We start from the raw sequence: 25872 nt of genomic DNA, 5'->3' as shown, positions 1-25872 counted from the left end.
TCCCTTGGGACTTTTAAACACCTTTTTAATTCCAAAGAACTCATCTCCACTCTACTTCAGATATCTGCAACGGTAGTCACATACTGAACTTCACAGTAATCCTATCTTATTGCCTTTAAAAAATTTATGTCACCTCCATGATCTTGAACTCTGAATCCTCCCTCTTTGATCATTATCCCTCATTTTATCTAACCTCTCTTATTCTCACACATATACTCTCTGTCTGTCTTTCTCCTTCCCTCTCTTCCTCCTCTCCTTCCCTCCCTCTCTCCTTCTCTGTTTCTTCCTTTCTTTCTCCCTCCCTTCTTCTCTCCCTTCCCCTATCTTTCTTTTCCTCCCTCCTTCCCCCTCCCTTTTTCTCTCCCCCCCCCCAATCTCCCTGACAATCATCATCAATCTTGGATCGTTTTTATTCCTGAATTACTGGAGAATGTCTCATCATCTTGATGACTGGGCCCACTACAAATACTACTTCATCCTTTCAGATTCCAAAGTTCTACAAAACAAAATGGCATAGTAGCTAAGTGCTGGGCCTGGAGTCTTGAAGACCCGAGTTCAAATGTGGCTGTACACACATACTAGCTAGGTGATCCTGGGCAAGTCACGTAACCCTCTTTGCCTTAGTTTCTGCATCTGTAAAATTAGCTGGAGAAGGAAATGGCAAGCCACTGTCCAGAAAACTCCAATGGTCATGAGTGTTGGACATGACTTTTAAAAAATGACAACAACAGCATCTAAAACAAAACTCCTTTTCCCTCTCTGACCCTTACTAGTTGTAACAGAATCACAGAATTTGAGGTGGGATGACTCTTAGCAGTCATCTGGTTTGATTTATACATGAAAGGCATCCTCGCTATAACACATACAACAAGTCATCACACCCTGCTTCTGCTTTGAGACTTCCAAGGTAGGGGTGGGAAAGAAAGCAGCATCTCTTTTTAGACAGCTTTCTTTGTGAGGAAGTTTGATTCTTGGCTTATTTTTGTTTTTAATGATATTAAGCCTAAATTAGCTTTCTTGTAATTTCTACCTGCTGGTTCCTGGTTTTGTCCTTTTGAATCAAAAGAAAAATAAAATCTAGTCTCTCCTCAATTGACAGTCCTTCAAATATTTGAACACTCTTCCTGAATCTTGTCCAATCTAAATATGCCTGATTCCTTTAACTAATCCTTTGGTGTTGTGGAATCAGGGTTCTTTACCACCTTTGTTGCCATCCATTGGTCATTCTTCTATTTATCAATATCCTTCTTACATGGTGGTGTCCAGAAGTTAATACAATACTTCTGATGAGATCTTATGAAGGCAGACTACATTGGGACCATCCCTTCTATATTCCTGGAATTAGCCTTTTTTTGTCTGGGACATCCCAATGCTGACCCAAACGACTTTATCTAAATTATTGATTAAAATGTTAAACAAAGCAAGTTCAAGCACAGAAACTTGGGCTACTACTCTAGAAACCTCGCTATATTGTTGTCAAAGCTTTAGCAACTACTCTTTGGAGCTCAACCATCAAACCACTAATGAATCCATGATTATATTTTTGTTCTATCTCTATCTTTCCATCTTCTACATGTGAACAGTATGAAACATCTTATAGAAAGTGTTGCTAAAATCTAGGTAAATCTGTATCCACATTTTTCTCATCTATTAGTGTAGTAATACTATCAAGAAAGGAAATGGGGTTAGTCTGGCATTACATGTTCTTATTGAAGTAATTCTAACTTTTTGTAATTTCCATTTTCCCCTCTAGAAATTTACCAACCTTCCCTGCAAAGCTCCTTATAGAACTTTGCCAGAAATTGAAGTTAAACTTCTGGGTCTATATTCTAAAAGTGTTTAAAAATATTTTTCAAATATCATTGACAGCAGCTTAAGCAGGTCCTGAGGATGTAGCCAAATAAGTTGAATTCAACAAAGGGAACCATGTGCTCTTACTATCGCCTCACTTATCTTGGGCATGAAATTCCCATTAGTTTTTTTGTTGTTCTATCATTTAGAATGTAAACATTACTCTCCTTTGCAGAGAAAAGAAAAACAAAATTAGAATTGAAAAATTTTGTCTTCTCTCTGTTTCAGTTATCATCCTATTGACCCCAAGTAAAGTTCCTCTAACATATTTAAGCTTTCTTTTAACTTAATATAGTTTTAAAAACCCCTTAACTGTTGTCCTTACTAGCCACAACTCCTTTACTTCTAGGATCATGACACACTCAAATTCATATTCTATGAGCTGACCTTGTTTCTATCTTATGCACATTTCTTTTAAAAATCTAAGTTGGTAGATGAGTTCCCTGGCCATTTAAATTGGCATCTTTAGACAAATCCTGCTTTTCCTTTTCATTTAAATTATTTCCTGTTGCTTTTTAGAATTTTATTTGTAAATATCTTTATAAGCCTTCCTGGGCTGATTTTCCTGAACAATTTTAGTTGATAGGTACTATCCATCTTTTCTCCAAACTCTTGGAATTTGTGCAATCAAAATCTAGAGTGTATTCCATACTATGCTTAGATTTTCTTTGCTCTGTTACTTCTTCCTATTAGCATAGCTATGTGAATATGTAGCAGCATATGTGTGTATGTATACATATACATATATGAATATATACATACACACATGCAGATATTAAGTAGGAGGCACATACTAAAAGACTGACAGTTTAGGAAAAAATAATTATTAATCATAAGTAATAGCTTTCATGTAGAAGTGCATGCTTTAATCTTACTCCTAATATTACTTTTTATTGAAGTTTTTTAAATTTTCAAAACATATGCAAGAATAATTTTTCAACATTGACCCTTGAAAAACCTTGTGTTCCAATTTCCCTCCTTTCCCCCACTTCCTCCCCTAGATGGCATGTAATCCAATATATGTTAAACATGGTAAAATATGTTAAATCCAATATGGGTATACATATTTATACAATTATCTTGCGGCACAAGAAAAGTCAGATCAAATAATAAAAAAAAGAAAAAGAAAATAAAATCCAAGCAAATCACAACAAAAAGAGTTGAAAATGTTATATTGTGATCCACCCTCTTTTCCTCTCTGGGTATAGATGGCTCTCAAAGATCACTGGAATTGGTCTGAATCCTTTCACTGTTGGAAAGAGACACATCCATCAGAATCGATCATGGTATAAATCTTGTTGCCATGTACAATGATCTCCTTTTGTTCATTTCACTTAGCATCAGTTCACTAACATTACTTTTGACTTAGGCTAACTGGTTAGAATATGCTAACAACATTAGATTCTTTTCCTTCTAAACTTTAAGATATCATGTGACCAACAAGATGGAGAGCTAGACTTTTTCCCCTTCCTGATACTCATGCTTTTTCAAATCTCTCCAAAATATGAATTATGTAATAGAGATAAAGCAATTTAAGCTACTTCCATAGTTTAGGATTCCAGGAACCCAAACAAGGTAAAAATTCAATGAATTAACCTCAGAAAATAGAAAAGATTTAAGGAACAAATAGCAAAGAAGGCTAATCCCAATCTTTCACATGTTCACTCATTACCTCTATTACTGCCCTATTTTCGGCAGAAGGGTTGTACAGTCCACCCATGAGTTTGCAACAGAACTCAATTCTATATTCCACCCTACCACCCTCTTCCTAGTGATGTGGACCTAAGGATTTGGAGCAGAGATCCAAATGGCAGAAATTTCTTCAGGATATGAAAGCAATTAAAGAGTATTATAACAGCAAGGAAAAAATAGGTTCTATGTCACCTGAGCTCAAAACTGAGGAACAGAAGGAACTGAGTCAGAACATGTGTGTGTATGTGTGTAGGGGGCTCTGTAGTACCACACCATGCCTGAGGGAAGGAGCCTAGTATTCAGTACAGAAGTTTTGTGCCTCAAGAAGAAGGGCAAATTGTCTAAGGTCACCATCATGGTGACTTGATTATTTTTGTAGCTCTTCCCTGGAGCATCTCCAATCTCACATTCCTTTGAAGACAGAAGAACTAATACTGGACAATATTTTTGTCTAGGATGGAAGGAATTGGTTTAATTTAGAGACAGAGCAATACTGTGGAAAGAGGATAGATGTCACATTGGGATAACTCTTGGTTCAAATCTCATCTTTGACACTTACTAGCTGTCTGAATCATGGGTGTGTAATTCCCTGTTCTGAGCCTTTCCACATTATAAAATGGGGACAAGAACATCTACAGCATCTACCTCACAGAGTTGTTGTGACGACTAAATGCTCTGTAAAACATAAAAGAGCTCCATGAATACCTACTGTGATCACTGTTATGAGGGTATGAAGGACAGGCTTTGATGCCATGATGTCTGAGAATAACGTGTATAGCACTATTTGAACATGAGTACTCCATATGCATACATTTTCACACTGAGAATGGAAAGGTTCCGAGGCCACATCAAGTACTCTGCACTTAGTGGGCATAAATAAGAACAAACAAAATCAGCAGGTCCTGTGAACATCAATTTGTAGACAGATTTCTCTGACTAACTTCAGAAAGAACCTACAAGCCTTACAACCTAGTATATAAGCAATCGGGATATAACCCAGGATGAAAGTAGCCAATCTGGTTAATCAGTATGATGAGAAGTCAAACAATACTAATTTAAAAACAAACCCATTATTCCTAAAATGAAATTGATGGCTGAACTATGGGGTCCAAGATCTAAGCTAATGGAAAGCAGAGCCGGTGCCCTCAAAAAGTGCTAAGACTGTGCAACATACTAAATAAGAGAAAAAATTTGACAGAAAGGTGGCAAAGACCTCTTAAAAATTCTGCTTTTAAAACAAAGTTTGACTGTATTTCTTAGATCCTTTCCCATCAGTCACTTTGCTACAGTTCAGGGACATTAATTTAATTAAGACCAGTCAGAAACAGAGAAAGACTGAGAAGGACACAATTAAGGCTGGCAGATGTGCATGACACTGAGAAAAACTCAACTGGGTTAATTTTGCCTTTCCCATGCTGATGGCCAGTGTGGTTAAGGCCCAGGAGGACTGCTAGTGAGAATTTAAAATGAAAATTTCTGGAAGAGGAATTTATCTAATAAGGGTTGATTCAATTCAATGTAGTCCCAAGAGACTAAGAGTAAATCAGAGATTGTGACCCTGGCTTTTAACATACGGATTTGTATTTCTTGATAAGCTTTTTTTTTTTTTTAAATAAAAACACTGATTGATTTCAAATGGTATCCCCTCATTTGGGCTGTGTGCTCAAAGATAAGAACTATTTTTTCCCCCATATGAATGGAGTATAGGCAATGCTTAGCAGAATTCATGTGATGCTAACTGACCTCAGGTTCTGGAGCCTATATTGCAGCTAGGGACAAAGTTCATTCAGTGATAGACCTAAATCCTTGGACTGACACTATCTCTATCTCTTAAGTGTCTTTCAAACCCGATCATATCAGATTTCTCTAAAAACTGGAATTGGACTGGTCTTTTGGGTTGAGGAGTTTTTAAGTAAATCCTTTTCAGTACTGGTCTTTTAGTCCTTTCCTTATTTAAAATATAATTGACATTTAGATATAAATTTAGACTAAGTAGAAGAGCCAGGGTTTGAACCTGGAGAGAAAATATCCTTTTCATTACATTGTAGCCCCTTAACAGGACAGGATTGCAACCATGCCAATAGAATGTTGCCTGTTCTTTTCAGGAGAGGATGCTGGGCCCTGCAATCACTCACAAGTATGCTTGGGTTCCTCCACTCCTTCTCAGGGAAATGCATGTGGGAAGACACATATAGGATAAGGACACCTAAGGGTCGTGAGAGCTTTCTGTCTGAAGAAGAGGAGGTGTGGGGAGAAATGGAAGAGAGGTAACATAATGCAGCTGAAAGAACACTATATTAAGAAAGGCATTGGATGAGTATTTTTGCTTTGTCATTTTATGACCCATGTAATCTTGAATAGATCACCTTAACTTCTCCAGTCTCAATTTCCTCACCTGTCAAAAGAGGATGGGGACAGGGGATTGAACTAGATGACCTCTGAAGTCCCTTCCAACTCCAAATGGTCTTGCTCCTATGGTCTTATGAACACCATGGAAGGTGTGTATCCATATTAAAGTTTTGTAAGCAGCTAAAATTTAACACTGAAAGTAAACTTTCTCATCAGATGTTGCCAGACAGACATTCTATCTCCCACCTCAATACTTTTTGTGCAAGCTGATCCTCATGTCTAGAATGTATATTTGTACCATCTCTTTATATTCTCTATACATTTTATCTACTCAAAATAAGGAAAAAAGGAAACAAGCACTTACTAAATGTTTACTATATGCCAGGAACAATACTTAGTGCTTTACAATTTCATTTGATCCTCATAACAACCTTGGAAAGTAGGTAATATTATAATCTATTTTACAGTTGAAGAAACTGTGGCAAACAGAGATTAAATGACTATTCTAGTTACAAGGATAGTAAGTGTCTGAAACTGAACTTGAACTCAGGTCTTTCCAATTCCAGCAATTAATCTGTTATAGCAATATAATTCCAATATTATAGTAATGCAACATATCCACACTTAGCTGTATATATTCCATTGCTATGGCATGAACATACACACACACACATACATATATGTTTTTGTGTATATGTATATGGGTATTTATGCTCTAGTACAGAAGTTACACCAATAGGAAATAGCCCCGGTAAGAGAAAGATTTCTGCAGCCAAGTATCCTATATTAGTCAGAGCCTTCCCCTTGCTGAAATCAAGTTAATCAAATGAGGGGAAGAAAGTATGCTAAACAAAATGTGGGAAGAAAGTTATTTAAAGTCAATTCATTTTGTACCTAAAGGCAATAATGGGGGGGGGGGGGGCGGGGTTGTAATACACTCTGATTGTTTGGCAGAAAGTACCACTGTATCATCATGCAAGAGACTTGGCTGCAGTCCCTGGACCACGGCAAACTCTGATCCTTTTGAGCTGGTAGCAATCTCCACAGAAAATGGTACAGCAGACTCTGTGTCTCTGCACATGCGCACAAGACAATGGGGGTTTAAAACAACAGTGTCACCTTAAACAATAAAAATATAGGTAAATAATTGCCAAGAAATATGACAAATATGTTTATTTGTTGCAAATAGGAAAAAAAAGTCCCGAATCTAAGTGCATAATTAATATTACAGATCATCTTTCACTGAATACCCCTCTGGCCTATCCCAGCATCTGTCAGGTTTGTCAAAAACAGAAGTCAACTTCTGTTTTCCAGTTTTGGAAAAATGCACACAATTTGGATACTCAAGCAGAGGATGGATTTCACTAATATCTTCTTTTTGATAACACTGGAAAGAAAGCACATGAAAATGTGTCTTCCCCTAGGAATTTGTAGTAAAGAATTCATTAGTTTTCTTTCAGACTTAGGAGTTCAGATTCATAGATCCAGAGATGGACGAGATCTCAGAGGTTATCTACTTCAATCCTTATACCTAAAGCATGAATCATTTTTGTATTTGTACTTTGCAGATCTTAGCATGCCATATACATGTTAATGTTTACTATTCTAGTTACATATTATAAATATGACCTAGCCAAGGAAGTTATCTCCTTTGTCTAAATGCTGATATTTCAGTTAATATGGACTTGTATTTATACATTCTATTCCAAGCTTATAGCAACTCAGACTATATACAAAAAGGGCTTGCAGAAACTTATAAGGACCCCAAACTCTGCCTGTTTTACAACTTAACCCTTGAAGAAAATGTTATTAATTTCACTTAAAACTGTGGAATATTTACCAACAGTTAAAAGCCAGTAGTAATTTAAAATCTGTTAATAATATTATCATCTTAAGGGAAGATTTTGTGACCAAACAAGAGATAGAGAGAATCATGGTAATTAAAGTGAATAATTTTGATTACATGAAATTAAAAAGATTTTATACAAACCTATAATGTAGTCAAAATTAGAAGGAAAACAGTACAACTGGAAAAATTATGCCAATTTCCCTGATAAAGGTCTCGTTTTTCAAATATATAGGGAACTGAGTCAAATTTGTAAAAACCTGCCCATTACTCAGTTGATAAATGGTCAAATGATACAAATAGGTAGTTTTCAGAAGAAAAAATCAAAGCCATCAATAATCAAATAAAAATGTTCTATTAATTAGAGAAAATGCAAATTAAAATAATTTTAAGATATCATCTCACACCCATAAGATTAGCTAACATGATAGAAAAGGAAAATGACAAATGCTAGAGATGAATGTGGAAAAATTAGGACACTAATGCACAGTTAGTAGAGTTATTAACTAGTCCAACTATTCTGGAGAACAATTTGGAACTATACCCTAAGGGTTATAAAACTCTGACCCAGCAGTACTATTACTAGGTCTCTATTCTAAAAAGCTCAATGAAAAGGAAAAAAGGACATATTTCTACAAAAATATTTGTAGCAGCTTTTTTCTTCTTTTTAGGTGGTGGTAATGAATTGGAAATCAGAAGGATGTTTATCAAATGAGGCTGAACATGTGGTATTATAATTGTAATAGAAATGTCAATGAGGATGGTTTCAGAGAAACCTGGAAAAATGTATATTAGTAAAAGTAAAAGTAAAGTGAGCAGAACAGGAAAGCTATACACACAGCAACAGCAATTTTATATGGATGGTCAGTTGTGAAAACCACAGCTACTTTGGTCAAGACAATGACCCAAGACAATTCCAAAGAACCTATGATGAAAAATGCTGTCCACCTCCAGGGAAAGAACCAACAAACTTTGAGGGCAGACTGAAGCATACTTTTAAAACTTTGTCTTTTTTTGCATCTTCTTTTGCAACATGTCTAATACAGAAATATATTTTGCATTATTGCACATGTATAATTTAAATCATATAGCTTACCTTCTCAAAGGATAAAGAGGCATAGAAAAGAGGAAAAGAATATGCAACTCAAAATCTTAAAAAAATGAATGTTAAAAATTTGTTTTACTGGCTAAAGATAAAGATAAATATTGGAGGAAATGTGGGAAAACTGGGACATTAATGCATTGTTGGTGGAGTTGTAAACTGATCCAATCATTCTGGAGATCAATTTGGAACTATGCCCAAAGGGCTATCAAACTGATCCAGCAGTGTCTCTACTGGGTCTTTATCCCAAAGATCATAAAAAGGGAAAAGGAGCCATTTGTGCAAAAATATTTGTAGCAGCCTTTTTTTGTAGTGGCAAGGAATTGGAAATTGGGTGGATGATCATCAGTTGGGAATGACTGAATAAGTTATGGTATATGAATAATATGGAATATGAGTGTTCTATAAGAAATGATCAGCAAGAGGATTTCAGAGAGGTCTGGAGAGACTTACATGAACTGATGCTATGATGCTATGTGAAATGAGTACAACCAAGAGAACACTGTACACAGCAACAACAAGACTATGTGATGGTCAATATGATGGACTTGGCTCTTTTCAGCAATGAGGATTCAAGCCAATTGTGTTCGAGAAAGCCATCTGCAACCAGATGGATTGGTTGCAGAGAGAGGACTATGGGGGCTGAATATAGATCACAATACAGTATTTTCACCTTTAAAAAATACTATATGCTTACAGAGAAAAAACTCATAGAGACAATGCAAATTGAAGCACATTTTGTTGATTTTCTTCTCTTGATTTTTTTGTTTTTATTTAAGATTCTTTTGCAATGTGGCTAAAATGAAAATATGTTTTGTATCCCTGCACATGTATAATCTATATCAAATTGTTTGCCTTTTCAAGGAGGAGGGGAAGAAAAGAGGACAGAAGGGAAATAATCTAGAGCTCAAAATTTAAAAAAAATGCTAAAAATTGTAAATATAATTGAAAAAACATTATTTTTAAAAATGTTTTTACATGAAACTAGGAGAGAATTAACAATGCAAATAAAATATATATTTCAGAGTTCAGATCTCTCAGTATGAGAAATAGGAGCCTAAATTATCTCTATGTCTCTGTTAAAATCAATTAAGTTTGCTATCTGATGAAAGTTAAAAGTTCCAACTGGAGTTAGAATAATACTGGAGTTTCAATTAGACTAAAAGTGAAAGTCATCCATGAATGGGTTCAAGACAGTGCTGAGAGTTTTCTCTTTCTGCCAGTAAGGGAAAATGTTGAGAATTCTATGTCAACAGAACAGACCAATAAGGGTAACATGGCCAACATGTTTCTTTGCTCATGAGATCAGAGACTTACACTGTGTGCGCATATGTTTAGACGTATATTCTAAGTTCCTTTTATTCTGTATTTTGTACAGACAAATGACTGTCATGGACCAGGGACTGGCTGAGAGGGAAACTTGGCTCCAAAGATGAAGTTAGTAATTTTTAGCCTTTGAAGTTAAAGTGTTTTCTTTTAAGCCTCCTTCTCTTCTTTCACTAGCAATGAAGAGGACTTTCAAAAAGAAACAAGAAAGTTGGTGAGAAAAATTTTTCCACAGTCCATGATGTGATGCTGTTTGGTAAAAACTACCTATATGGAAAGTTTAGCTCCCTTCAGGGGATTACTGCCATTGCCTGAATGCATCTTATTTTCTCTGGCTGATTGGATATATAAGACCATTGTGAAGAATTTAACTATACTATCCTCTGCTATAATAACACCAAACCCTAACTGAGGTGGACAGAGTGGCAGAAGGTAAATGGTTCACATATAATAGAATGGCAGAAAAGTTTTGACATTATTATGAAAACTACGAAAAGGCAAAGATATTCTGCAGACAATAGTGAGTTTTATGCCAAACTACATTTGCTCTCAAGAATGAATAAATAAAGCATTTATTAAGTACTTACTATGAGGGAACAATAATATTCCATTACATTCATATACCCTAACTTATGCAGCCATTCCCCAATCCAATCCAATTAATCTTCTACACTGCAAACCAAGAAAGGGACATGGCCCTTCAGACTTGAACAAAACTGTTAAGAAAGTCTCAGGCACTAAAAGTAACTATAAGGCAGTTTTTTGATCTGGATTTATGATCAAAGGATCAACTAGGTTAGAGCTGAAAAGGACCTCAGAGGCCATTTGTTCAACACACTCATTTTTGCAGATGATTAAAGTTAAGTGATATGCTCAAGATCACACAAGATAGTAATTGTCATTGGTGAGATGTAAATACAAATCCCCTGATTTTAGAGCCAATACTTTTTAAAAATCACATCTCCTTTATATGTAGCCATACCAAAATCCCATCTTTGAACTTTGTTATTAATGCCTTTTAATTTATAAAATAATAATTATTAGAGAAAATCTTTATTTTTCCTAAAGTCGGAGGAGGATTTCTAAAAGAGTACATGTTTGTTGACTGATAAGTCCAACAGTCATATAATTGATAGGAAAAGTATGATTCTTTGTGGAAAAATTTACCCCTTTTTTCCTATACAATTTCAGATTTGTGCAGTGAGTTCTATCTTTGATTATTGTTAAAGGTTCTCGGTAGTCCTGGGCCTCTCATTATTTTCATACCTATTTAGACTCAGGAACATGGAAGAGCAGGAGGCTTGCCCCACACTCTCCCATGTCATTTTTAGTTGCTGAAAAAAACTCAACCCATCCTTATGTTTCAGATCAAATGTTTCCTTCTCTATGAAGTCTTTCCTGATTCACTGTCTGATCTTTCCCTTTTCATCCCTTTTGACTCATAAGAGGACAAAATTGATTTTTCCCTTCTAAATCCTGCTAAATTATTTGTTTTACTTCTCTTCCATGCTCCTTATAACCTATTTTACATTATAATTATTATGTAATTCTTATTCTCTCTACTAAATGGAAACATTCTTGAGGTCTGATATTTTCATATTTTCTTCAATGCCTATACTACAGTTATCAGCAATGTTTACTGAATAAATGAATAAATGGTTTAAATTTCAGGCAGAGAAAGAGGACAGATAACATTTTTGATTTAAAAAAATTCTCTTGGAATTTGCTGGTTGATTTGACTTAATATATTTTCATGTTCTGTAATAGAAGGTGCTTTAGGAAAGAGAAAAACTTTTTGACAACTGAGAAACACTTGATTCAATTGTTCTTTCCTTTGCCCTCCCGGACAAATCTGTATCTCCTTCCCCCCTCCCCCCGCCCCCACCCCGCAAGAAAACCTTCAAATATAAGGGACAAGGTACAGTAAAAATGGTTTCTTAAACTCCATTAGAAGCAACATAATCCTTTCCATAAATCCTTTTCAAAGAATTTTCATCTGAAAGGTTAAATGAAGACATTTGATGGCTAGAGAAAATCTTATTTTCTGAGTATCCTAAAATACTGCCAACCCTAGCAAGAAGTTTTGACTAGTGTAAAACAATGGCTTACTTCTATAGCTCTAAAGAATGGAATCATTTTGCCACATTGTACTTAGAAGACTTAAAAGAATTCATTCACAAAAATGCCTGAAAACATAGTTAAAAATGAAAACAAAAATTTTTTAAAAAGAAACCCTTTATATACCAACATCCTCTTAGGTATTTTTCAGTTGTCTACAACCATGCAGACAAAAAATGGCCTAGACAATCCTAAGGCTTGTTTTAGGAAAAAAAGAGAGGTAATTCATTTTATTAACTAGTGCCAAACCCAGCTGCAGTTTACTTGATCATTGGCCAGTGTTATGACAGCATTTAATTCTTCTTGTGTCTACAGAAAACCTTCCTGAAACCTAATGCCAGTTTCAATGTACATACCCTCCATCTAAGTGGTCTTTCAGCATTTTCAAAAGGTGACTAAAATGACTTTAAAAAAGATCACCACCTTCTTACACACTCCAAAATGGCAATACAATGAGTCCAAATAAATCTGGATGGCATCAGGATAGGAGGGCATTATTCAAAATAACTCTCAAACTGGAAAGAGACACTGTATTATGACACCCCTTTCCCAAGAGCTCTCCTCTGGTGAAAGAATGAAAATGATGAACAGCTCTTTAATGCCTTAGACAGGAGAATTCCAACACAGGAACATGACTACATGAGCATTTGACTCCATTAATGATCTCATTCAATCACTCAGAATAAAGCCTGTGCACTCCATGAGCCTAACTCCACTGTATTGTTTTACTCACAGCTAGATATTAATGTCACATCTGAAGACATCAATCAGGGCAGGTAAACAAAACAGAAAATGGCAAAGTAATATGAGCTAAGTAGGAAAAAAAAACATTTTGGAGACAATTTTCAAACAAAAGTGAAATGCTAATTAATGCTTAATTTTCTTTGCTTTGGGGCCTGACATCATTGCAGATGTTAAGTCACAAAATAATACACTAGCTTATGTCCTAACCTCATTTTAATTAATAGAAATTTATCCCATTTAACTTTTTAATATATGTTTACCCTCTATTTAAACAATGAAAATCTCACTTATTATTGCATCATGAGCTTGCTATGCTCCACTGAAATTTTTTTTCAAGGTAGACAAGAGTCAATCAAATTTAAATTATCAAAGGAACTGGTTTTTGTCTTGGTCAACATGCCGTTTTCTCCTTGTCGATTGTTACTCTCTATCTAGGTTAGAAAACTGTCTACACAGACAGATGCACACACACACACACGTATATCTAACATATATACACATATATAAATACACACACATATATGAGTAGACTTAGCATTAAAAATCAATGGGATGAACATAGAAAAGAAATACAGTAAACACCAATATTTTCTAGAGTAGGTATTATTGTAATATATGTTCTCCTCTCCCCCTTTTTTGATCAAAATAGCATGTAATACATTAAATACATTTGATGTATTTCATTTCACAAAATATATCTGCTAAGAAAACTCTTTCACTGCTTAGCCCAATGTCTTTATTAGTGAGATATTTTAAAATTTTAAGCTATTTCTTTGATCTGTAGGAGTTGGTAAAAACCTGGAATACATTCTGGTCTTTTGTTTTCTCATTTAATTTTACAGTACAATATGTTCCAAAAGTGGGAACCCTAGTACTACAGACAAATCTTAGCTTCATTTCTGTACCCAGAAAGATATAATATCCCATTATCCAGAGGATGTCAGAAAATCCTAAAGTATAAAACTGATTGCTATATGCTGAAAAAAAAAGCAGCCATTCACAAGGGGTAAATACAGCAGTCCTGTTCCTCAGCTTTGCCAGGTCATGATTGATCCTTGGCCGACAGCCCTTGGAGCAGCTCCAGAAATGTGAGTTTGGACCAGGGCAGTCTCAGGGGCTGCTTCTAGTTATCACCATTCTGGACTTCAGTGCCAAAGATGCTCAGGCAGGCAGGGAAGAGATCAAAAATCTCAAATATGTTTGCAAAAAGAAGGTCTTAAACATCTAGTCTCAAGTACAAACTTATATAATTTTTAAACTAGTCACAAATTTTATATAGCAAATGCCCCATTCCACAATGATTGGGATAAGAATTCTGGTTAATATTCTGGTTTTTAACCCTGCCATATATGCTGTATACAGATTGTCAAATTTCAAACAAGTAAATCCAGTTAGTAGCTTATATTTACTCTCTTCTTCATGAGTCAGAAAACCACTGCAGACTTCAGAGTGCTTTGCTGTAATCATGATGAACCTCAGCTCCCATGGTTCAGAACCTTAGCTACTATGTGGCAGTGCTAGCTGAGGAACAGTTTCAATTTCAGTTGGATAGATGTATTTTTATTATAAATATCAAACACTTCACATAACATTCATCTGGTTCAGACAAACTTGGAGGGTTCTTTTGATTCCTGGCCTTTGCTTTTCTTCGTCTCTCTTGATGTAGGCAGGTAACTATAGCTATGATTGCTGTCAAAGATAGTAAGGAACAAAGAGCACCCTCTGGGTAGTAAGTTCACCCCCCCAGGAGGAAGCACTAACCTGTCCAACCATGTCTGGGGCGAGGGGGATGACGGGCCAGAAGGTCGAGTAGACTCCAAAAAATGCCAGCCAGAGTGCTATGCTTCCCCAAACAGCCAGGTGACTGAACTACGGAAGAAAAAGCAGTAGAAAAAAAGGTCAGTTCTTGCTATTCTGAAAGGTTTGGCTTATTACAGATTTCCCTTTCCTTCAAGTGAGGATCTTGAGGGTAAGTCCTGCTGCCACCCAGCTTTCCATTCTTTGCTCAGACTACGATTTTAGCTATGGATTCAAGTGATAGCAGACAAAAGTAGTACTAATCTTGTACAGATAACCCTTTCCTCCCAACCATCTTTTAAGGTCACTATATCATCCCCATTTTATAGATGGGGAGATTGAGACACAGTGACATGAATTGACTTATTCCTAGTCATCTAGGAAATGTCAAAGTAGGGACATGAATATTGGTCTGATTCCAATTTCTTCACTCTCTCCACTGTTGCATTCTATCTTTAAGAAGGCCAGGAAACTGAACATAGGCTTACACTAAGCCTCTACTCCTTCAGCTTAACATACCAATTCAGGGGTTGATTATTCAATTTGGAGCTTATCTATGCTTTTGTGCTCTTTCCTAGGCAGCTAGTAGTGGATAGAGAGCCAGGTCTATAGTCAAAAAGACTGACTCCAGACATTTACTAGCTGTATGACCCTGGGCAAGTCACTTACACCCTGTTTGCCTTAGTTTTCCCCATCTGTAAAATGAGTAGCAAACCATTACAGTAAATTTGCCAAGAGAAACACAAATGAGGACATGAAGAGTCAGACACAATATGACTAAACAACAACACTTCTTGCATGCTCGAGAATACTATATATCTTATAGAAAACAGCCCTCTAGGTTCTATAACCAGACATGAAATTCAACTTCACAAATTTTTCCCTTTGGAAATAAGTTTGATAAGATTAGTGCAATCTCTTATTAAGTGCTAAATGGAGGAGCATGCATCTTTAGGCTTTACTTTGAATAATACAGTATGCATCAGAAACTAGCAAGATAAGGAAAAAAAATGTGGCAGAAATGAACATTAGATTAGTATTAGATTAAGGAATAGACTTTTCCCTGAAAGATACTTTTCTATATTTCTCAGTGGGAAATGTAATTTTTGTTTTTATGTATGATACTCACGGTGATGGAGCTGGTCATAAGCCTGTGAATGAGGCAGTACAACTATTATAATCTTCATTTTACAGATTAGAAAACTAAGGCTCAGGTTTTTAATAACTTGCCCCAGGTTACATAGTACAAATCAAAGCTGAGATTTGAGCTAGAATCTCTTCTGAGTTGGAGACAGGGTACTAAAGCTTTTTTTATAACACCACAAAGAAAAGTTTAAAAGATCCATATATAAAATTCAATTAGCTAAACATTAGCAAAGTACATGCATTTAAAAGTGGATTATAGTTAGAGAAAGTAGAGTTATCCATGGAAAAAGTATTAGACTCAGAGCCAGAGATAGGATTTGGAATCATAGCTGTGACATTTATTAAGTGGGTAACCATAGCCATGTTAGTCCTTGCCACGAGCCTCAGTCTCCTTATTTGTAAAAATAGAAACTATGCAGTTTTTATGAGTTGTTATGAGTAAAATACTTTAAAAAACTTTCAAGTTCTCTAAGAATATGATTTTAATTTTGTTGTTAGTTGTTTCAGTTGTGCCCAAACTTTTGTGACCCCATTTGGGATTTTCTTGGTAGAGATACTGGTAGAGTTTGCCATTTCCTCCTTCAGTTAATTTTACAGATGAGGAAACTAGATTAAATGACTTGTCCAGGGTCATATAGCTAGCAAGGACTGAGGGCAGATTTTAACTCCAGTCACCTTGACTTCAGGGCTGGCATTTAATTTTCTGTACCACCTGACTGCTGCCCCATGATTTTAAGAGTTGTACTTGACTGCATCAGGTCTACCCTAAAATGAAGCACTTCATCAACAAGGACTTGTTAAGTGCCCACAATGTACTGTGGGCATCTGTATTCAGTTCTGGGAATACAGAGATGATAAAGTCCTTGCCCTCAAGAAGCTTGCATTTTATCAGAGGAGATAATATTGATGTATGTTAGTATATACAACATATATGCAAAAGAAATGCAAGGTAATGTGGGGGAGCTACCCTGAGAACTGATCATGATCAGCTCATGAAAGGTCTGTACAAGAGGGCACTCAGGCTGAGCTATGAAAGGAGCAACGCCTTGGAAGGAGTAGAAGAGAAGGATACAGCCCGAACAAAGCTGGGGACTAGGGATGGAGCATCACCCAGGACGAGCCACAAGAAAGCTAGAAGGCCCTCATGCTCTTCCCAGCTAGCTGAGCCTTTACTTTAAGGCTCCCTTCCTTGTACACTGCATACATCTTGTATGTACTTATTTATTGATATGCAGTCTCTTGCACTACTCTGTAAGCTTCTTGAGGGTAGAGACTGGTGTGTGTGTGTGTGCACACGTGCCTTTGTTTGTACCCCCAGTACTTAGAAAAGCACCCAGCACATGGGAGGTATTAAATGTTTGTTGATTGGTTAGGTATAAGAGCATATGGAGGGGGGTAATGTATAATAAGGGTACAACAACAGACTGATATTAAATTGTGAAGGACTCTAAATACCAAAGAGAGGTTTGTATTTGATTCTACAAGTAACAGGGAGCCAGTGGAGTTTCCTGAGCAGGGGAGGAACGTGGTCAAACATGTGCTTTAGAATCCCGTACTTTTATAGCTGTGTGAAGGATGGATCAGACAGGATAAGTGACAGGGAAGAGACAGAATGATGTTTATAAAAATGCAAAGAATTTCTCTAAAAAATAAAAACAGGAGAGAGAAGGCAGTCTGCAGCTGCAACACTAGCTGAAACCACTTATGGGTGTTTCAATGTGAGACATGTGAGGCAGTTTTAAACAGAGCACTTTGACAAAAAAAAAAAAAAAGAAAAAAAAAAAAAAAAGAAAAAAAAAGAAAAAATTCCCTATTCCTTCTCATGCTGACTTTCCATTTCTAGATCTGCTGAGCCTAGAGTCTTGGTCTCTTGGGATGTGCTCCATGAAAGCAATCTACCTGATGATGGAGATGAGCATCAACGCAAAGCTGTGAACTTAATACTTTTTAAATAATGTGAGAGTCTTCACTTACAGACTCTCTTGCAGCTGAAATAATAACTGCTTTGCAGTTCTAGGCCAGCAGGTCAGACCCTGGCACTGTACCTTAGGTGAAGACTGTCTGCAAGGGAGGTGGGGGAGATCTGCCCTACGGACAACTCAGCTGCCATTCCCATGAAAACACACCTTCATACACATACTTTCTCATGCACAGAAATCTTTTTCATAAATAGGAAGTACCTCACAACTAGAAACACAGGGGTGACTTACAAACGGGTGAAACTAAAACTGATTTTTACTTGGATCAGTGAATAATGTTTTAGACCAAAGAGAGATAATAATAGTTACTATCATATAGTCATAATCCTGGGAGAGAATTTAAAACTATCCAATAATAAAGAATGCAGCAAGTCTCCAGGGTAGGTTTCACTGTCAGTAATGAGATCTTCTGGCTCCCCTAATGACTGTGACTTTCTTACTACCCCAGATAAAAGAAGCATTGGGACCCTACAAGGTGGATACGGACATTGACAGGGCTGGAGAAGGTAATAATAGGAAGGGCTAGAATCTATATTTTCTCTCTCTGTTGGCTTAGTCCTGTGTTAATCCCTGCATCTGGCCCCTGTTTTGGAGGGGGAGCTGATGAGAGTAAATTAGGTATCTTTCAGAACATAGTCCACAGGTGAATGCTCCCAAATGATTCCCAGAATCCCAGTGATTGGACTAGTCCAACCAGTTCCAAATAAGAATCCCTGCTGAGATGTGCCCCAAAGGTGATCATCAAATCTTTGCTTGAGGATCTCAATAAATAGAGATGCTACTGGGTGAGGGGGATAAACGTCCTCAGCTGCTGCATCTGGCCCACGGGCAGTAGTTTGAGGACCCCTGCAGTATGAGACTGAATTGAAGAAACTAAGGCTATTTATTGAAAAAAACTCTGTAGAGTGGGGGTGGAACATGATGGCTTCTCTGAAGGCTACTGTGTGGCCTTTTAAGGTAGTTCCTTCTACTGTTGGATGATTTTAATTGTTTGGTACTTTCTTCTCACAAGAAGCCTGAGTTCGCCTCTTTAATTTCCACCTTTTGCTCCTAAGTTTGGTCCTTGAAGTCAAGAACAACAAATCTAATTCTTCTTCCACACAGTAGCCTTCAGAGAAGCCATCATGATGGCTCTACAGGGCTTTTTTCAATAAATAGCCTTAGTTTCTTCAATTCAATCTCATACTGCAGGGGTCCTCAAACTACTGTCCACGGGCCAGATGCAACTGATGAGGACGTTTATCCCCCTTACCCAGTGCTATGAAGTTTCTTTATTTAATGGCCCACAAAACAAAGTTTTTGTTTTTACTATAGTTCGGCTCTCCAACAGTCTGAGGGACAGTGAACTGGACCCCTATTTAAAAAGTTTGAGGACCCCTATATACAGCATCAATTTGAGGCCCTTCACAATCCTGGATGCCTTCTTCCCCAAGTTGTCAAAATTTTTTTTAAAAAATTTAGTACCTGGACCTTATCCTACTTTTGTTTGTTTTTGTTAGATTTATTATTATTATTATTACTACTACATAGTATCTAACATAATTTATCAATCAATAGCTTATCTAACTTATCTAGTTTACCAATAGCTTATCTCCAGGATATCAATGTCCTTAAAATTTGGTGGCTTGAAGATGTTACCAATACCTGACCAGGTGAACCAAGTAGTTGGATTACTAGCTTCCAGATTTTTATTTCCTTTAGGTAACTTGTCTTTAGTCATGATTCATCTTTTATATACTCAAGAAGTTGATGTCTTGTGATCCTTGTATAAGACTTTTACCTTTATCCATATCATATTTAATTTTATATTCAGTCCAATGCTCTGGCCTGTTCATAATCTTTGTGTATTGTCTCTATCATCCAGTGTGTTAGGCAATGTTTCCAGCTTGGGCTTACTTAAAAATTCCTTTGGTAAAACAACATGGTAATTATATACTGATAATTTAAGAAGTATAAGGCAGTGTGACACTGTGGACAAAGAGTCTTCCAATTAGAAAGGCCTAGGCTTTACTGACAACCTTGACACTATGAGATGTGAGTTCCTGGGCAAGCTATTTAAACCCCCAGGGCTTAGCCCAACTTTCCCTATACCGATGAAATCACAAGATCTGCTCCCAAATAACTGGGAAGCAAAGAAATTACAAAGTGAAAATATTTCTTTCTTTGCTAGTCTTTTTTGCCAGCTTTGGGAGTAGGGTTCTTGGATCTGTGAATTCATCTTTTTTAGGAATCCTATATTGTAGAAGGTCCTTATATTCAACAATTTCCTACTACAGTATATATAGTACTCTAAGAAGCTCATTTCTGAAGGCCTAGAGAGTATCTGGAAATTTGCAGTTACAAAATTTCCTACCCATTCTCTTTACTAAGTTAATATTCATGTTGAAATATTGAGCATACTATATTATTTCACAGGGATATATAAAAAGAAAAAATGATCAAGACTATGTCAAACTTCGGGAAATGAAGTAGAAATGGGAATTTTAAAAGAGAGGAAAATAAGAGAAACATGGGCAAACAGTCAAATAAATGTGAAGGTGTGAAGATACCAACCTTATTAGTTACTTTCAGAATACCTGTACCCATATTATTCCCCAAGCAGAGAGGCTACAGATCAGTCAGGACTCTTGCTATATTATTAGTTGCCTCAGGGAAAGAATATGTGGTAAGCAATATAATCTAACTGTTCATAGATGACAAGCTTGTAAAACCTGATTTTCTTCCCTCACAATATTTAGAGTATACCTTGGCACAGAATGATGCCATGTTAAATTTCATTATAAACATGTGGATCATTTAACACAGGTCTCAGTTAATGGAAAGCTAAATGAAGTCTATTTCAAATGCCAGGCATGCAAATCCAACAGTTAAAAAAACTTCAGATGGGAAATTAGCTGTGATCTAGGATCAACCCACAACATGAAAATGCAAAACATAAGTTTTATCTGTCACCCAAACTCCCCTGATTTTCAATGAGAAATCACAGCATATACAGTGATAATGACAATGGATAGTGCTGGCACTAAGAAAGGCAATACAAAAAGAATACTTACCTTGGTCCATGCTCTTGTCTCCAAGCCAGCTTTCAGACAAACAGTAACAACAACATACTGTGGAAAGAAGAATGGAATCAAAATGTGCTCTTGTACTGTCAAATTTCCCTGGTAGAAATCATCTTGCCCCAGTATTCCTTCCTAGCAGTCTTGATGATATATAGCTATTTCAAAAAAATCTGGCTGCTGAGGAACACAGGAACTTATTTTCTTCACTCTAGCCCACCCAACAAAGATTCTCACCTTGAGTGGTCCCCTTCTCTTCTGACCAGGTCTCAAGGCTTAGGTAACTTGAGGTCATATCAAACCTGCTTATTTTATTTTCATCCACTTTAGTTAAACAAAACAGACCATTTGGAGGGGTTGTGAATAAACACCCAAGATTTTTATTTCTTTGGAAACATGTATGTATACATATATATATATATATATACATTTGTATATGTATACATATACACACACACACACATATATATATTTGTCCTCAGACCTTAAATCTTTTACAAATAAATGGTCAAAAATCACTCTCTAGTAACTTTTGTCCTTCAGGAATACACATCAAATAATTAAAAGCCCAATGGATAGAAATTAATCAATATGGCTTTTAAAAAGAGTAAGGCCACACACCATTAAGAACAGCACATGTCAAATACTACATAAAAGGAAGTATATTGAAAGACTTACTGTATAAACAATGTTTCCAACAAATAAATAGTCTATAACACGACCACTTGCAAATACTGCATCTGAAAAATGAAAAAGTCATTAGTAAGTCCAATGATATAAATATAATTTTTCAAGGAAAAAAATCATCTTTAAAAAAATTCAGGATTGTTAAAGTTGGGAACACATATTCTCATATATATAGTAACAGAGATTACACATTCCAATATGTCGAGTAGGTATCAGAATCTGATTTTCTCCAGGGAACAAATATTGAGCAGATGATATGATATTTATATTTTAAAGTTGTATTTTCTGTGATACCCTAATATTTCTTTCTCTTCTCAATGCTTCTAGCTTTTTCCATTTCAAACTCCTTCCAAAAAGCTACTGTTCAATATATATGTATAATTTATTTTTCTTTTTAAAACAAGAGTTAAGATAAAAATGGAACATCTCAGCCTTTATTAGCATTTTTTCATAGGAACCTTGACTACTAATTTCATTCTAAAACCTGTGGTAAAAAATAAGCAGAAAATTAAGTATCTTTAGAGGGTATGAATCTTGGAAGTTTTTCAAATGTCCATTCTAATTCTTGCTGGGCCAGAATAGAAGCTCTGTATAAGAAGATGACAACTACATATATGCCAAGTGAAATTATGATTTAGAGAATTCTCAAACATGATCATTAGTCCCATTTTACATGCAACTAAATTAGAAGTACTTATATTGATTCAATACTCCATTTTAATACTCTTGGGTAGAGTTTTATAGATCAGATTTAATTTTGTTCTTTTTTTTTTTTTGGTCTTTTCCAGAATAGTAAGTACAGCATACAACAATAACAAAACTGTAATTCTAATAGTTAAATAATTATTTTCTATATTAAAAAATCCAACTTGTATTTCTATTGGTAAATTGCTTATTCTTTAGATCATGAAGGGTTTCTTCAGATGAATTCTGCCTTCATCTTCAAAACCAGATCTGTGGCCTATAGCTCTGGTTTAAGTTTATAGACACAACTTCATTTTAACATTAGGAATCTCAATAGCTACTCTCACAAATTCCTCTGTTTGTAATAAAATTGAGGGCCAGCCAAACTCCAGTTTCACAGTTGAATAGTAGAGTCTACATTTCTTTGTAGTTAAACCCAAGGAGGCAACCTAGGATAACTAGTTGTTGGAATTTTCTGTTGACCTGGTTCAGAAACAAGGATGAGGATTCATGGGGGTCATATTTTCATTCTCTATCTCTTTCACCTTCCAAAAAAACACAAGAATTGGAGAAAATTATGAGATATAAAATTCATTTAGCCATTTTCCTGTTTCTTGACAGGTTGCAATTATCTTATCGTCACAAATTAAACACATTTAACTATTCTCCTCTTGCTGGATATTTAGGCTTATTTTTGCTTTTTTGCTATTACAAATAATGCTGCTATGAAAATTTTTTAAAGAGGGAGATATTTGTTACTTCTGAAAATACATTTAAGTTATATTATTAGCCAGGAATTATTAGGTAAAGGGTAAGGATTGTTTTCTAATTTTTATTATGTACTGTACCAGACTATTCCTCAAGAAAATTCTACAAGGTTGAAATTCTACCAGTGATGCAGGAGTACATCTCTTTCTCTCCAAAATTGCATTTCTTTTTAGTATTTTTTTTTGCTAATTTGATAAGTATAAAGGACCCAGTTATTTTTATTATAATAGTTAAAAGAACAATAATTTGAAGTTTATAGTAGTAACCACATATTTCTAAACAAACACAATAGAACCAAACTATAAAATGGAAGGCCATACTTAGACAATTATTTGAAATGTTATAGAAGACTCACAGAAATAAAAATCCTATCAGTTATGAATCAATTCAAGGAGTTAATGGCATAGAGAAGCTGATTTGAGAAGATTTTAGAATATGTTTTATGCCTATGCAATATAAGAAAAAATAGATACCAGAGCTAGGAAATTTTGTGTATATAAGAAATGAAAAGAATTTGTAAATAGAAAAGTACACTTTCATCAACAGAGGTAGAAAAATTAGTTCTAAACAATAAAACCAAGCGACTTAAGGAGAAAGGGGGGAAATAAAGGATGCAGAATGCAGTAATTTAATGGGGATATTTCCAGAAAAGAATAAACAGCAAATTAGGTATACTATGGTCAAAAAAATTTAAGATCCCTGTGCTTTGAAGAAAAAAATAAATCACAAAAATCAGGGATGTGGGGAGAATTCTGTAGAGGCTACGTTTTTTATACTATATTTACTTTAGAGCACCTCATTATTAGAAAGATAAAAATAAGAGTGAGGAGTTCAGAGAAATAGAACATAGATAATTATGAAGAAAAGGGGCAAACATGTAGAAAGAAGTAGAATAATGTACTGTTTTGCTGAGGTAAAACTGAGTGTATGAGGACACATAACTGTTTACAAATGGCTGGGGCTTATATATACATAGGAGAAAAGAAATATGTAGCTTTTGTTTGAAGAAAAAGGGTTCTGAAAATAAAAGTAACTTGATGGAATCAAAATTTAGAGGCCTTGATATCCAGAAAAATTTCTCTTTTGTGAGATCTCTTGGAATAGATTAAATCCATTAAGAAAAAGAAAAGAAACTCTTTCTGGGGGGCATTTAATAATAGGCCGACCAAAGATGTAAAATATTTATGAGATAATTTGGCATCAAAAAAGGAAAGGGAAGCTGTACCAGACTTAAAACTACATTATAAAGCAGTGGTCATCAAAACCATTTGTACTGACTAAGAAATAGAGTGGTCGATCAGTGGAATAGGTTAAATTCTCCTCTTGCTGGATATTTAGGCTTATTTTCGCTTTTTTTTGCTATTACAAATAATGCTGCTATGAAAATGACTATAGTAATCTAGTGTTTGACAAATGCAAAGACCCCAGCTTTTGGAATAAGGACTCACTATTTCACAAAAATTATAGGAAAACTGGAAATTAATATGACAGAAACTAGGCACTGATGTACACTTAACACCCTATATCAAGATAAGTTTGAAATGGATTCATGATTTAAACATAAAGAGGGATAATATAAGCTGATTAGAAGGACAAAAGATGATAGTCTATCTCTCAGATCTGTGGAAAAGGAAGGAATTTGTAGCCAAAGAGGAAATAGAATACATTATAAAATACAAAATAGCTAATTCTGATTATATTAAATTAAAAAGTTTTCGTATAAACAAAGCCAACATAGGTAAGATTAGAAGGGAAGTGGAAAACTGAGAAAAATTTTTACATCCAAGGGTTCTGATAAAGGCCTTATTTCTAAAAATATAGAGAATTGACTCAAATTTATAAGAATATGGGCCATTCTCCAATGGATAAAGGGTTAAAGGATATGAACAAACAATTGTCAGATAAAGTAATTAAAACTATTTCTAGTCATATAAAAAAAATGCTCTAAATCACTAATGATTAGAGAAATGCAAATTAAGATTACTCTGAGGTACCACTACACACTTCTGAGATTAGCTAAAATGACAGGAAAAGATAATGACGAATGTTGGAAGGGATGTGGGAAAACTGGGACACATACATTATTGGTGGAGTTGTGAATGGATCCAGCCATTCTGGAGAGAAATTTGTAACTATCCCCAAAGGGCTATTAATTGTGCATACTCTGATCCAGCAGTGTTTCTACTGGGTCTGTATCCCAAAGAGATCATAAAAAGGGAAAAGGACCCACATATGCAAAAATTTATGTAACATCCTATTTTGTAGTGGCAAGAAACTAGAAATTGAGTGGATGGACATCAGAGAATGGCTGAATAAGTTATAGTTTATAAAGGTAATGGAATATTATTGTTCTATAAGAAATGATCAGCAGGATGATTTTAGAGAGGTCTGGAGAGATTTACATGAACTGATGCTAAGTGAAGGAAGCAGAACCAGGAGATCATTGTACAAAGTAACAACAAGATTATGCAAAATTCAATTGTGATGGGCATGGCTCTTTTCACCAATGAGCTGATTCAGGCCAATTCCAATAGACTTGTGATGGAGAGAGCCATCTGCATTCAGAGAGAGGACTATGGGGACTGAATGGATCACAACACAGTATTTTTTGTTGTTGTTTTCTTTCTCATTTTTCCTGTTTTTGTTCTGATCTTTTTTATGCAACATTATAATTGTGGAAATATGTATATTAGAATTACACATATTTAATATATATTGGATTAC

At 35.5% G+C, this 25872-nt stretch overlaps 1 protein-coding gene across 8 annotated transcripts in view; it reads right to left on the bottom strand.

Annotated features, from left to right (window-relative positions):
* Positions 1 to 25872, bottom strand: part of ATP8A2 (ATPase phospholipid transporting 8A2) — a 702047-nt gene that overhangs the window by 121074 nt on the left and 555101 nt on the right. For all 8 annotated transcript variants that reach the window (XM_031960776.1, XM_031960775.1, XM_031960778.1 and 5 more), the window contains 3 exons: positions 21688 to 21749; positions 21004 to 21060; positions 14790 to 14897 (listed from right to left, as the gene is read on the bottom strand). In XM_031960776.1, the coding sequence (XP_031816636.1) occupies positions 14790 to 14897; positions 21004 to 21060; positions 21688 to 21749 (227 nt within the window). The remainder of the gene's footprint in view (positions 1 to 14789; positions 14898 to 21003; positions 21061 to 21687; positions 21750 to 25872) is intronic.

Source organism: Sarcophilus harrisii, chromosome 3 (genome assembly GCF_902635505.1).
Source record: "Sarcophilus harrisii chromosome 3, mSarHar1.11, whole genome shotgun sequence".
Lineage (NCBI taxonomy): Eukaryota > Metazoa > Chordata > Mammalia > Dasyuromorphia > Dasyuridae > Sarcophilus > Sarcophilus harrisii.
The sequence above is the reverse complement of the archived record's forward strand: the minus strand, read 5'-3'. Positions and strand labels throughout refer to the sequence as shown.